General features: G+C 38.0%; 1 protein-coding gene across 1 annotated transcript in view; it reads right to left on the reverse strand.

The window, feature by feature from the left end:
• The window catches only part of LOC106867665 (gamma-soluble NSF attachment protein), a 31,832-nt gene that overhangs the window by 16,929 nt on the left and 195 nt on the right, over positions 1-14,708 (reverse strand). The window contains exon 2 of the mRNA XM_014912602.3: positions 2,916-2,983. Within this exon, the coding sequence (XP_014768088.1) occupies positions 2,916-2,983 (68 nt within the window). The remainder of the gene's footprint in view (positions 1-2,915; positions 2,984-14,708) is intronic.

Below are 14,708 nucleotides of genomic sequence, written 5' to 3' on the forward strand. Positions count from 1 at the left end.
GTTTGGTGTCTATTTTATAGAAAAAACAATGAAGGTCTTGGTGCAATCTCCACCTGGAACAAAAAACATCCCCTTTTCAAATTGCTACCACCCTTTTGAACAAGTTAACCATTTCTGTTATATTGGAAGCAACCACAATAAGGATTCCCCTATATGTAATAAAATTTCAAATTGCATTCATCTCATGTATGCTACTTTTGGGAAACCATGCAAAAGAGTGTCTACCATTGCAATGGAATTAAGACATGCACTAAGTTGATGGCATACAAATGGTATTCTTCACAACCTCCTTGTACAGATATCAAATCAGGATAGTTAGATGAAAGAGAGAAAACTTCCAGAGAAGGTGTGTAGCATCTTGTGCATGTGATGACAAGACCATGTTATAAGAAAATTCTTGGTCGGACCAAACTCAACAGCATTATGCCTGAGGTTATTTCATCACCAATTGTAATGGTATGATCCTGAAGAATCTCCTCTCCCTGTCATATGCCTGGAAAATAAGTCATGAGAGATTGTGGAGAAGCAGAAGGTAAGAGGTTTGCCAATTTTTCCTGCAAAATGATGATCAGAGATTGTGAGTGGGTGTTCTGGACTGCAAAGTAGTGTATCAGTGAAAATCAGGATGACACATATAGGCAATGACAGATGCACACGATCCTCACTGAGAAAGAGACATGGAAATGTTACTATGTCATCATCATCATCATCGTTTAACGTCCGCTTTCCATGCTAGCATGGGTTGGACGATTTGACTGAGGACTGGTGAAACCGGATGGCAACACCAGGCTCCAGTCTGATTTGGCAGAGTTTCTACAGCTGGATGCCCTTCCTAACGCCAACCACTCAGAGAGTGTAGTGGGTGCTTTTACGTGTCACCCGCACGAAAACGGCCACGCTCGAAATGGTGTCTTTTATGTGCCACCCGCACAAGCCAGTCCAGGGGCACTGGCAACGATCTCGCTCGAAAATCCTACAGGAGCCAGTCAGGCGGTACTGGCAACGGCCACGCTCAAAATGGTGCATCTCATGTGCCACCCGCACAAGAACCAGTCCAGGGGCACTGGCAACGATCTTACTTGGCTTGCCGGGTCTTCTCACGCACAGCCCATTTCCAAAGGTCTCGGTCCGTAGTCATCGCCTCGGTGAGGCCCAATGTACGAAGGTCTTGCCTCACCACCTCAGCCCAGGTCTTCCTGGGCCTACCTCTTCCACGGGTTCCCTCAACTGTTAGGGTGTGGCACTTTTTCACGCAGCTATCCTCCTCCATTCTCACCACATGTCCATACCAGCGCAATCGTCTCTCTTGCACGCCACAACTGATGCTTCTAATGTTCAGCTTTTCTCTCAAGATACTTACACTCTGACGGGTATTCACATTGACATTACACATCCAACGGAGCATACTGGCTTCATTCCTTGCGAGCTTACGTATGTCCTCAGCAGTTACAGCCCATGTTTCACTGCCATGTAGCATGGTTGTTCGTACGCATGCGTCATACAGTCTGCCTTTTACTCTGAGTGAGAGTCCCTTTGTCGCCAGCAGGGGTAAGAGCTCTCTAAACTTTGCCCAGGCTATTCTTATTCTAGCAGCTACACTTTCAGCGCACCCACCCCCACTACTAACTTGGTCGCCCAGATAGCGGAAGCTATCGACTACCTCTAGTTTTTCACCCTGGAATGAGATAGAAGTTGTTTCCTGTTTGTTTGCAGTCTTTATTGCACCTGAACATCTGCCACAAACAAAAACTAACTTGCTAGTTAACCTGCCTTTGATGTTGCTGCACCTCTTATGTGTCCATAGCTTGCACCGGGTACATCTTATAGAGTTACTACCTACTCCTTTTCTACATACTGAGCAGGGCCATCTACCTGAAGGGGTTTGTGTTTTATCTACCTTCCTACTTATTAGGATTTTGGTTTTAGCTAGGTTGACTCTAAGGCCCTTCAATTCTAGACCTTGCTTCCACACCTGAAACTTCTCCTCTAGTTCTGATAGTGACTCCGCAATTAGGGCAAGGTCATCAGCATAGAGGAGCTCCCAGGGGCAACCTGTCTTGAACTCCTCTGTGATTGCCTGGAGGACTATGGTAAATAATAGGGGGCTGAGGACGGAACCTTGGTGGACCCCTACCTCTACCCGGAATTCATTGCTGTACTCATTTCCAACCCTCACCTTACTGGCCGCATCTCTGTACATGGCTCGCACAGCTCTCACTAGCCATTCTTCTATCCCAAGTTTCCTCATTGACCACCAGATAAGGGATCGGGGGACCCTGTCAAAGGCTTTCTCCATGTCAACGAAAGCCAGGTACAGAGGTTTATCCTTGGCTAGGTATTTCTCTTGCAACTGTCTCACTAGAAATAAGGCATCAGTAGTGCTTTTACCTGGCACGAACCCAAACTGCATCTCATCTAAATTGATTTGCTCCCTAATTAGTTGGGCTATGACCCTCTCTGTAACTTTCATAACCTGATCTAACAGCTTGATGCCTCTGTAAAAGGAGAATGAAGGGGGGGGGGGGGGGAGAGAGAGGGGGGGACTACTTTAAGTAGACTCAACAGAGGGACCTGTTATTGAAATGAACAGCAATATAGCCAAAATAATTCTTAAGAATATGAAAACAGGGTAGGCAGCTGGACAATTAAGAAAAGTCACTGAGATGCTGAAAATATCTGAAGTAGGTTATCCACTAGTCATTCACATAGTCAGTTATGTAATACAGAAATTAATTTATGTGGTACAGAAGTTCACCTAAATTTTCTTTTAGTTCACCAAACATCTTTCAATTAAGCTTGCACTGGGGTGGTAGGGAGCATGTCACTTTAGACATAAACACAAAGGTTCATATAAATAAGTGAAGTGTACATAAAAATTGACACAATGTAAATATATACAAAATTAGTTGGGTTACCAGCTTTTGAATATTCTTCGATTGCCACTTCTAAGTCAGGTTTCCATTTAAATAATGATGTCTTCTGACTGAAAGAGAAAATAAAACTTTATTATAAGTAAATTTCATGCACTAATTTTCTTTCAATGAAAAATAATCACAATTGATATACATATATTAATTTCATTTATGGTCCAATGAATGGTTTCACAAAGTTCATGTGGTTGTAGAATAAAACATATTTGAATTTTCATAATGATCTAACTCTTACTAGCATGAATTACAGGAGGGAGTTCAAAGAATATTTTTAAGTGAAAGCATAGTAACTAGATTTAGGATGGGGCAGAAAAAGTTCAAGGAACTATTACCTCTGTTGGCATCAAAGGGTTTCTCTATTTGAGTAAAGGGCAGCTTATATGATGCATGTTTATAAAGGGTGATGCTTCATGGTGGCAAGATATGGGTATTGCATGCAGAGTACAGGCAAGAGATGTAGCTGGTATGCTCTGTTGGGTGTGTAATGTTAGCATGTGTTCCACTAGATTTGTAATGTTAGGCTGGAAAATTTGTCAATAAGTAGTTATCCTTGCTACATACATTTAATACTACAGCAGGAACTTTAACATCAAAACTGGTGTGACATCCAAAATTGTATATAAATTTACAGCTAAGATTTTAATATAAATGGTATTTCATAAGTGCTTAAAAGAGTTTTTCTTTTAAAGTTGATTATTTAGTCCATCACTACTCAAAATACAATCTTTAATCTATACATAATATATGTGTTATGTTCACAAGCATGTAGGATGAAGAACAGGTAAGCTGAGAGACAAAGAAAAAAATTATACATTAAAGGAAAGAGAGAAGACTGCACTTGTATGGATACATGATGCATATGAAGGATGATAATTTGGTGAATGAGAGTGAAATGACCAAAGTGAAAGCAATTCTTACTGAAGAGGAAGATCAAGGAAGTGGTGAAGGTTGATCTCAAGATAGAAATAGCAAAGGACAACATACTGTGGTGGAGTAAACTCATCCAAGCCATTTTATGATGGAAGGATGGAAAAATGGACACACAATGATGATGACAACAACATTAACAATAACAATGAATGACACTATTTAGTATCAACGATTATGTAGTACCAGATCTAATAATAGCACACTTATTTTTGAGAACTAGTGAGTAGTGAGATTGGCAATCTAATAACAGCTGAGTATTTGAGTTAAATAACTACCTGACTTTCAGTGCAGGAAATAGTTCTAAGAATTTTGAAATAGAAAAGAGCTACTGGCAAAGAAATATACGAGGGAGTGCTGTAAAGTTCCTGGCTTTAAGGGTATCATGAAAAGCCTGGTTAGAGGCCAAACCTTCTGAGTTCTTTTACAGGGCTTAGAAGCACTGAAGGACTGCTGCAATAAATGTGTGAATTTGAGAGGGGAATATGTTTAATAAAATCATAATTAACTGATCCTCCAGTATTTCCTTCTATCCAAAGCCAGGAACTTTTCAACAACTTTTCACCTAGGAATGTTACATTTCATAGAAAAATGTTGTCAGGGAGATTTATTTCTCATCTGTTAATTAGTTTAGAATATACCATTATGTTATATTACAATGCTGAAATATCTTTTTTGATTTATATACAGAACTAAATTTGTCTTGTGACTTAAAGTTTATGAATGCAACCTGGTTTTCATGTTATATGAAAAATTTCCTACTTATTTATATTGTTGGTTTAAATCTAAACAACAAAAATAAAATTTAATAATTGTAAAAAAGATTAATGCAGTCACTATAAATAATCAATTTAATCAATTTTCTTTTCAGTGTACATACTGCTCAACCGCATTCCCTTAATGAGTCAGTGAGGGAGCCTCTATGCAGTTGCTCAACAGGCTAGTTTTTAAAAATTGAAGGATACACTGAGCAATGTAATATACAGACAAGATGGTCACAACTGGAAAGCCTTTACTCATAGGTGTGCTTGACCAAGGTTGAACTAGAGCGACAACAACCTCAACACAAAAACATTCAGAGGTGGTTTAGTGCATGCAATTACACAGCCAAAACTAATTTCTAAACATCCTCAAAATGAAGTGGCTTCAGTGCACATGACTCTCTATAGTATAAACATAACATGTGCAATATCTCAACTAAACTCTCTGTATGACAAACACTCCCTAACCTAGCAACAGCTAAGACATAAGTTACTGTTCAAGAAATCTGGCCAACCTATTTATTTTAAATTCCCCACAAGATAAATATATAAACCGGAAACTAAAGTCAAATTAGCAGACTTTGACAAACCCAGCCTCCACAGAATACACATTTAACCCTTTAGCATTCAGATTATTCTGTCAAAAGTAATGCTTATTTATTCACATTGTCTTGAATTAATTATGCATCATCTTGTAGCCTTGAGTTTGTGATAATGTGATTGTTTATTCTTAGAATGCCATTGTTGGGAAGGTGTGAGAGGCTGGATCTGGCCAGTTTGAACATAAAACAGGTAGAATATTTTGACTGGATACAACCAGTTCAAATGCTAATGGGTTAATGAGATTGTTGTGATGATTGTTCATCACTTTCTCTTACATCTCATATATCTTATTTTTTTACTTGTTTCAGTCACTGGACTGTGTCCATGCTGGGGCATTGCCTTGAAGAATTTAGTCAAACAAATTGACCCCAGTACTTATTCTTAAAGTCTGATACTTATTCTAATAGTTACTTTTGCCAAACTGTTAAGTTGTGATTATGTAAACAAACCAACACCAGTCGCCAAGTGGTGGGAGACAAATACAACACACACATACACACATGATGGACTTCTTTCAGTTTCCATTGCCAAATCCACTTGCAAGGCTTTGGTCTGACCAGGCCTATAGTAAAAGACACTTGCCCAAGGTTCTACACAGTAGGACTGAACCCAAGACCATGTAGATGGGAAGCAAGCTTCTTAGCCACATAGCTGCACCTGCATCTATCTTTATCTTTCAATTATAGGTTGTTCTCGTTTAGTAAAACTATTACTTAAATATTTACATCAATTTATTCAGGTAAAAAAAAAATTAATGAAACGGTAAAAAATTCTCAAACTTGAGAGATTTAATGATAATCTAGTTTCTTCAGACCCTTGTAAAGAGTGGCACCACTGGAATCACACATTCAAGATATTTTTTAATCTATTCCATCTTACCAAAGATACATGGTACTTTTTATAATTATCTGTCCCCAATAATCTATGACTACATTGCTAATGTTGTTTACTAAGATTCTGCAATTTAAATACTTAAAGCACTCTATATCAAGTTTTTTTTTCTTTGGTATGCAGGTACCAAGCACAAGAGGAATTAATTAATTCCATCAGCTTTCCAAACTCTTGGGAAGTATTATAATTTCAATGAAATCATTGCAGGTGTAGCTGTGTGGTAAGAAGCTTGCTTCCTAACCACATGGTTCAGGGTTCAGTCCCACTGCGTGGCACCTTGGGCAAGTCTCTTCTACTATAGTCTCAAGCCAGCCAAAGCCTTGTGAGTGGATTTGGTAGATAGAAACTGAAAGAAGCTTGTTATATATATGTGTATGTGTCTTTGTTTGTCTTCTCTCCCTCACCACTTGACAACCAGTGTGAGTGTGTTTATGTCCCTGCAACTCAGCAGTTTGGTAAAAAGATACCAATAGAATCACTAACATAGCTAGAGTGTGTGCTGCCTGGGCTGGCCCTTCTGTTTGCTGCTCTTGGACCCCACAAAAACCGCATATTGCCTACAGCAGACCCAAAAGTGCCGCTTCGGTCGGACTGCTCCCACTGCCCCTCCCCAAGCTATGCTAGTGAATAGAATAAGTGCCAGGCTTAAAAAAAAAAAAGTACTGAAGTTGATACATTTGACAAAAAATTCAAGGCGGTGCCTCAGCATGGCCATAGTCTAATGACTGAAACAAGTAAAAGATGGTTTTATAGTTATTTAGCAGCTCCACACATCCAAAAATGCATGTTGGAAAATGGCATTTGTCTTGAAGACTGCTTATAACCAAGCCCATGCTTTGGAATCCATTCAGAAAAATTACTTGTGTTATGAAGTAAAAGCAAACTAGAGTAACTTATTCAGCCTAAAGTTACTGGATCATGTTTAGAAGTTTAAAGGCACACCAGAAATGTTCAAAAGAAAATGGTAATTCTTACTTATTAATGACCACCATCTGTGCATGTGCATTAAATACATTCACAACATCTTAGCAAGACTTTTTTTTTAGGAAATACAGAAAATAAAAAGATAGAGAAGAGAAAAGAGCATAGTAGAAAATATGACATTAAACTGTATCTGATGGTGAGGCTCCAGTTTGGGAGTTGTAGAGTTGTGGGGGAACATGGAATCATCCCTTTGTTATTATTACTCTCGGGTCTGTTCTGACTAGGAATGGTAGTACCTGTCAGAGTCCCATCCTTGGGTTAAATAGATTGCCCTGGGTATGACATTAAACTGCATCCAGTGGTGAGGCTCCACTTGGTGAGTTCTGGAGTTGCGGAGAATGTGGAGCCACCCCTTAAATACCATTACTCCCAGGCCTGTTCTGATCTTGAATGATAGTACCTGTCAGGGTCTCATCTATGGGTTAAATAAATTTTCCAGGGGCAAAGGAGGCTCCTGCTATTTTTGGACAAAGATGTAGGGAAGGCAGCTCTTCCAGGAGAAAGTTACTCTGACATAAAACTTGTAGTCAAAATAGTACCGGTCAACTTACAATGCTTGTCGCTAGAACCTACTGGGGTGACTGAGAGAATGGCAAAAGTGTTGTACAAGCTTTGGTCACTTAAATCCAATGACACAGACGTTTTGATATTATTTCATTTTTCATTTCTTGACCAGTTTTGTATTTTATAAAGTTGAATAGTGATGGATATCCATGCACATGCAAAGATGAAAGCAAATCAGACTGAATGTGAGATGGCTCTCATCTGACAAGATGAAGTGACCATCACACACACACACACACACACACACACACACACACACACACACACATATATCATTGTTATGATGCAATAGTGTTGTAAGTCCAAAACGTTGCTTTTTCAGAAAACAAAAAAATAGTTTCACCATTCCATAGCAAAACTGTTGTACTACACTTTGACAGTTTTTGATATCTTGGCATCTGAAGTAGTTGGAGATATGATAGTTTGACCAACAGAACTGGCTATTTCAAGCAAAAATAAATACTGAAAAAAAGATGCATTTGTCCAAATTTGGACATACAACAGTTTAAAATAATAACAATGATATATGTATACATACATACATACACATATATAAATATATATGGAAGGCGGACGTTAAATGATGATGATGATATATATATATATATATGTATATATATATATATATATATATATATATAAAACAAAACAAGTAATCAGAGTTCAACAAAAATCAAGGAGTCAAGGAAGCAAATAATAGCTATCGATGAATAATACTTTTTAAAAAATTTAGTTTAACAGCTTTCACTTTATCAAAAATATGATTCTTTTATAGAGCCATTTGTATTCGTGCAGAAAATTCAAGGCATTGAAGTTTGAGAATGTCTTTTCACATAAAGTTTTCCATGTGACTGCATTGCAAAATTATCTTCTCAAAACTCTTCATGGGTATTAACAATTGGTGAAAGATCAGTTAGGTTCATAATATCTTTCCAGCATTTTTAAACTGCACACATGCATACTGAGGTTCAGCAAGTAAATCTGTCTTAACTCTTATGTCATCTTACTAGATCTTAATCTAATTGAGTTAACTATAAGAACAGAGAAAATCCCATAGATTATTGTCATTGGAAAGAGAACATTCTTTCATGTGGTGTACAATTAATTGAAATATAAAGTAAAGATATCAAAGAATTAAGTTAAATGTATCTGGTAGTTCTTGATAGCTAGAGCTAAGTGCACAGACTTTCAAAGGCACATATGAGGCCTCTCACTCTGTTCATTACCACTAATGTGATAAGGAGTGTTTCTACTTCTGTGTTGAATAAGAAAAGTAGACAATTTGTTGCTCACAAACAAGACTCCACAATCAGAGTGATCAAAGCTGGTAAAGATAAAAGACAACCTTAAGATATTTTATGATAGCTATCATAAAGGCCTTTAAAAGATATACAAACATAAAACTGGAATACTTATGAAATATTGTCAGGATATATTTAATGTTTCGGACCAATAAAATCCAAGTCATTCGAATCAACTTTGATTAATTGTCTACATACTCCTTTATAATTCATTTCAGTATGGAGCCATCTTTATGCAGATTTGCCAGACATTATTATCTAACAGAAAGAGGAGGTTCAGTTCTTTGTTTTGATGTAATGCGTAAGTTACCATTCTGCAGCACAACAATGAAGTGTGTGTATGTCAGTAAGAGGTAAACAATTCATATCATAGTACTAGATCTTTGAGAGGACATCTACAGGAATATAATCAATCCCTAGATGAAATTGAATCATCATCATCATCATCATCATCATCATCATCATCGTTTAACGTCCACTTTCCATGCTAGCATGGGTTGGACGATTTGATTGAGGACTGGTGAAACCGGATGGCAACACCAGGCTCCAATCTAATTTGGCAGAGTTTCTACAGCTGGATACCCTTCCTAACGCCAACCACTCAGAGAGTGTAGTGGGTGCTTTTACATGTCACCCGCACATATATAAAAACAACATTGTCCCTGCTCTCCAGTTCTTTTTTCTGGATCTAGCTGAAGGCTGAAACATAAATGAAACTGCATATTGATCAGTCAGTTGGGTATAACATTTGCCCAGTAAAAAACGTTTCCTTACATGTAGGCTTTCAATAATAGCTGCAGCTTCCTTTTTAAAAGTAGGACAATGTCTTGAGTGAGCTTGGAAAGAAAGTTATTGGTCATCCCTCTTGGGAGAGAGTAGCTGTTAAAGCCAATTCAGATGCATCAGTAGCTACAACTAATAAATTTATGATGTGCAATATAGAATGAGCAATTACTTCAGGAATTATTTTCTTCAGCTTTTCAAAGGTCACAATTGCTTTAATCCAGTGGTTCTCAACTCTTATTTTTGCCGATGGACTCCTTTGATTCCTATTTTACTCTACTGGACCTCCATAGCCATTTGATGTGTATAAAACAACATCCTACTATATTTTTATAATCAAATATTATTAGGAATTGTGTAAAAAAATTAAAATATTTTGCATATTGTAGAAGTATAAGCAATTTATTGCACATAAATTTTAACAAAAAAATCTTATATGGACCACCAAGGTTGAGAATCCCTTCTTCAGTGGATAAGCAGAAGGAAGATGAATCCATTGGAGGTTGTATTACATACAAATATCTTGGAATCTCCTTGCATAAGTGAATGACCCAATATTTTTGGATAAGCTTTTAGAAACTACAGAAACTTTAAGCTTCAGTAATGGTTCTAACTATTGAGGACCGAGAGAAAGTGAGTCTTTGGCAATCAGATATCCAAAGATTACAATAGTAGTTTCTACATGTCTACTTCCCATTATTAAAGTAAACCCGTAATCTTTAATATATATCAGAAATTGGTAGATTCATGTCATGTTCTATAATGTTTCTTTTGCAAATAACAGTGTCTAGCAATAGACCAGTTAGTTTATTACTGGTGATAAAATCAGTCATCATACTCTGGAAAATGGCATTACTGGCACTACCAAAAGCAGTCTAGAGTATGAAAATAGCCTTTCATCAGTCTCAAAAGAGTAAAGAATTTTTCCTCCATTCAAAGAGGGTTTTGGTAGCAAGTATTTCTTAGATCTAGTTAACTGAGAAATTTTAAAGCAAGTATTATGTACCAGTTGTCAAGTAGTGGTGGTGGTGGAATAAACACAAAGACAAATCATCACCATCATCATTTAATATCTGTTTTCTATGCTGGCATGGGTAGGACAGTTTAACAGGAACTGACAAGTCAGAAAACTGTGCTAAGCTTTAATGTTTGCCTTGAAAAGGTTTCTATGGCTGGATGCCCTTCCTAACACCAGCCACTTTACAGAATGTACTGGGTGCTTTTCATGTGGCACTAGCACAAGTGAGGTTACCAAGTAGCCTGCAAGACAAAACCCCTCAACTGAAGGGGTGTACTTTTCAAGGGGGTGGCTTTGTGCCAGGTATGATAGGACAAGAACAGGTGTCTAGCAGTAGAGAAAATACAAGGCTACTCCAGTTGGAGAAGGAGAGAAGACAGTGCAGCAATGCAAGGGTGTACCCTCAAGTTACAGGAAGCTGAATATATGAGAGAATATGAACAGAAGATTGGAAAGGGTGAATGGGTAGGTAAGATTGTAAGAGTAGGAAAGAAGAATGGCAGATGAATAGAGGGTGAATGTAGTGAATAGTGAATGGGTGGAAGTGAGGCCAATGGCAAATATCAGCTCGGAGGAAGGCGGGCGGAAGATATAGGATTGGGTCAGGGAGATGATAGGCGGTAGCACAAGCAATGTGGAGTGTGGGTGGTGTGTGAGAGATGCACAATGTCAGGGACGAGGTCAGGGTTACATGGAAGGATGAACGAAAGCAGTGGGGGCTGCCAATGGCAGAATGAAAGGGTGTACAGGAGGATAGTGGATGTGAAAGGGGGAGTCAGGGGAAAATAAGATGGTAAGGGATGATACTGATAGTGTGAGATACAAAGTAAATGGTTCTCATAGAGTTATAATAGCTGAGGGAATAGTGCTACAGTCAGAGGTGTCATCGGGGGTAAGTGTTATGGAGATGAGTTGTGGGGAAGAGACACATTAGGAACAGTTTAGGTCAGGGGTATAGACGTAATTTTAGGGCCTCATTTGTGCTGATATGGATGAATCCGTTTGAGCACAAGAAATCACCAATCATCATCATCATCATCATCGTTTAACGTCCGCTTTCCATGCTAGCATGGGTTGGACGATTTGACTGAGGACTGGTGAAACCGGATGGCAACACCAGGCTCCAATCTAAATTTGGCAGAGTTTCTACAGCTGGATGCCCTTCCTAACGCCAACCACTCAGAGAGTGTAGTGGGTGCTTTTACGTGTCACCCGCATGAAAACGGCCACGCTCGAAATGGTGTCTTTTATGTGCCACCCGCACAAGCCAGTCCAGGGGCACTGGCAACGATCTCGCTCGAAAATCCTACGGGAGCCAGTCAGGCGGTACTGGCAACGGCCACGCTCAAAATGGTGCATCTCATGTGCCACCCGCACAAGAACCAGTCCAGGGGCACTGGCAACGATCTTACTTGGCTTGCCGGGTCTTCTCACGCACAGCACATTTCCAAAGGTCTCGGTCAGTAGTCATCACCAATCATCTTGATAATTTGTCATCCCCTCTGTGAAACTCAACATCTGGAAATTATTCTTCACTACTTTGTCCCACATCTTCCTGGATCTCCCTCTTCCACTCATCCCATCCACTTTTTAGCTATCTTCATCCATGTGCCTCACATGACTATACCTGTACAGCCTTCTCTCTTGTACACCATAACAGATTCCACTTGTGCACAATGTTTCTCTCAACACATTTTCACTTTGTTGTACATGCACACTGACATTGCACATCCAGCAGAGCATGCTAGCTTCATTTCTCTCAAGCTTTTACAAGTCCTCTGCATTCATGGTCCACGTTTCACTGCCATGCTGCATAGCTGTTTGTACACACACATAATGCAACCTGCCTTTCATCTGAGAGAGTGGCCTTTTGTTACCAACAGAGATAATAAGCTCTTTGAACTTTCTCCATCCCATTCTCATTCTAGCAGCTATGCTTTCAGAGCAACCTCCTCCATGATAATTAGGTCACCTAGGAAACCAAAGCTATCTACTACCTCTAAGAATCCTCCCAGACATTTGAGAAAATCTATTTTCTGTACATTCTTACTATGTACTGTTCTTCTGCATCTGCCACACAAAGTTTGCTTTTCCCGTTAACCTTCCTGTGATTCTGCTACACCTTTCACGAGTCCACAGATTGCACAGACTACTCCATATGGAATTTCTTTCAACACTTTTTCTATATATCAAACAGGACCATTTTCCTGAAAAGATTTGTGGGGGGTTTTTCTGTCTTACTAGAACTTTGGTCTTTGCTAAGTTCATTTTAAGGCCCTTTGGTTTCAGGTGTTTTTTCCTACACCTGGAATATCATCGACAAGCTTCCATACAGTTACTGTCTACCAAATTCACTTACAAGGTATTATGGCCTGGGACTCTTAATAAAAAAAATTGTCTAAAGTACTGCTCAATAAGACTGAACCTGAAACGATGTGGTTACAAAGCAAATGTCTTAACAACACAGCCATGCCTGCAGCTAAGTGAGGTCTCTTTATCTTGGGGTAAAATGCACTGGAACACTCCACTCATAAGTTCAACTTTTTTATAAGTTGAAATAAGACATTATGTGAATCGTAAATTAACTGGTTTTTAATTAGTGGATGATATATTTCACGAGGGTCTTCTCTTCCAAATATAGTAGAATTGCTCTTTTTTTGTTTGTTTTGAAGTCATCTATTGCAGCCACCCAAAAATACAATTCTAGAGTATTGAGTCAAGTATGTGACCTTGTACTTAATGAAGTTACGTTGAGTGCTGAAGGATATTAAATTACGTCCGGTAATGTACTTTTCCAAGTCTAATAAGGAAGTCCTGTTGGAAACTGTTTACTAACAACAAACCCATAGATGCAAAAGGATTTTTCTTTACTTTAAAACTCTGACTCATCTGAATAAGAATTAATAAAATGAACGAAACTGCTTTCGTCGAACTGTGACCATGTTAAATAGCACTAATCACCTGATCATCGGATTGATTCAGAGATATAGTAAGCATGTAAATATTGTGAAGCATGCAACGCTACCATTTGAATGCTATAAAAACTGAATTTAAAGCTGTCAGCGAGACACCAATGTAAACGAAGTGAAATGACGACAGCTGGGAATCGAAACCGGTCCTCGACCAGATTCGCAGGAAGCTTTCCGTCCCACTCTACATTGTGTTAGTTATAACGGAAATATAATTAAACACGAAAATATTAAAGCAAAAATGTTTTAACATGTATTATAACAGACTGAATAATAATTAACGACGACCTTCAATACATACATAAAAATATCTAAAGTTTGGAGACAAATAAAGAACTTTGTAACGCATTAGATATAGATCCAAGAGATGGATAATTTTTCTTGACATTAAAATGTCCTACATAATAAATAATCAGTGTTAAATCTCTAACGTTTACGTAGTAATTAACATTCAATTCAGTCTTTAAAAAACCTCAGCTTATAAATAGTGTTGGTTTCTGAATTTATTAACGAACAAAACAGTGATAGTTTAGGTTGGTTTCCATCAAATGCAGACAGGAAGGATAGAAAGAATCTACATTTATATTCTCTATGTACAAGACCAAGTTGATATTTAATAGAAATACAAGTAATCGATTGGAAAAAAATAAAACAACATTTGGGTTATATATTCATGTAACAAGAAAATATGAGTAGCAAAGGAAGACAAAGAAAATTATGATATAACATTAGACATTCTAGCCAATTCTTTAATATCAACAAGGTCTGAAGAATTTAGAATAATACTGAACTAAAGGATCGGCATTAAATATCGAGTACAAAACACTAGTCTGTACATATATTTTTTTAAAATTTAAATAAGAATTATTTCTAAGAATGAAATTAATCAAGTACGAGGCGTGTCTTTCGTTTTTAACGAATTTATGCATTTGTCAATATTTTCTCAAACCCAAGTGTCAATTAAGGGCTTTGAAAGA

Source organism: Octopus bimaculoides, chromosome 1 (genome assembly GCF_046866305.1).
Source record: "Octopus bimaculoides isolate indiv1 chromosome 1, ASM4686630v1, whole genome shotgun sequence".
Classification (NCBI taxonomy): Eukaryota; Metazoa; Mollusca; class Cephalopoda; order Octopoda; family Octopodidae; genus Octopus; species Octopus bimaculoides.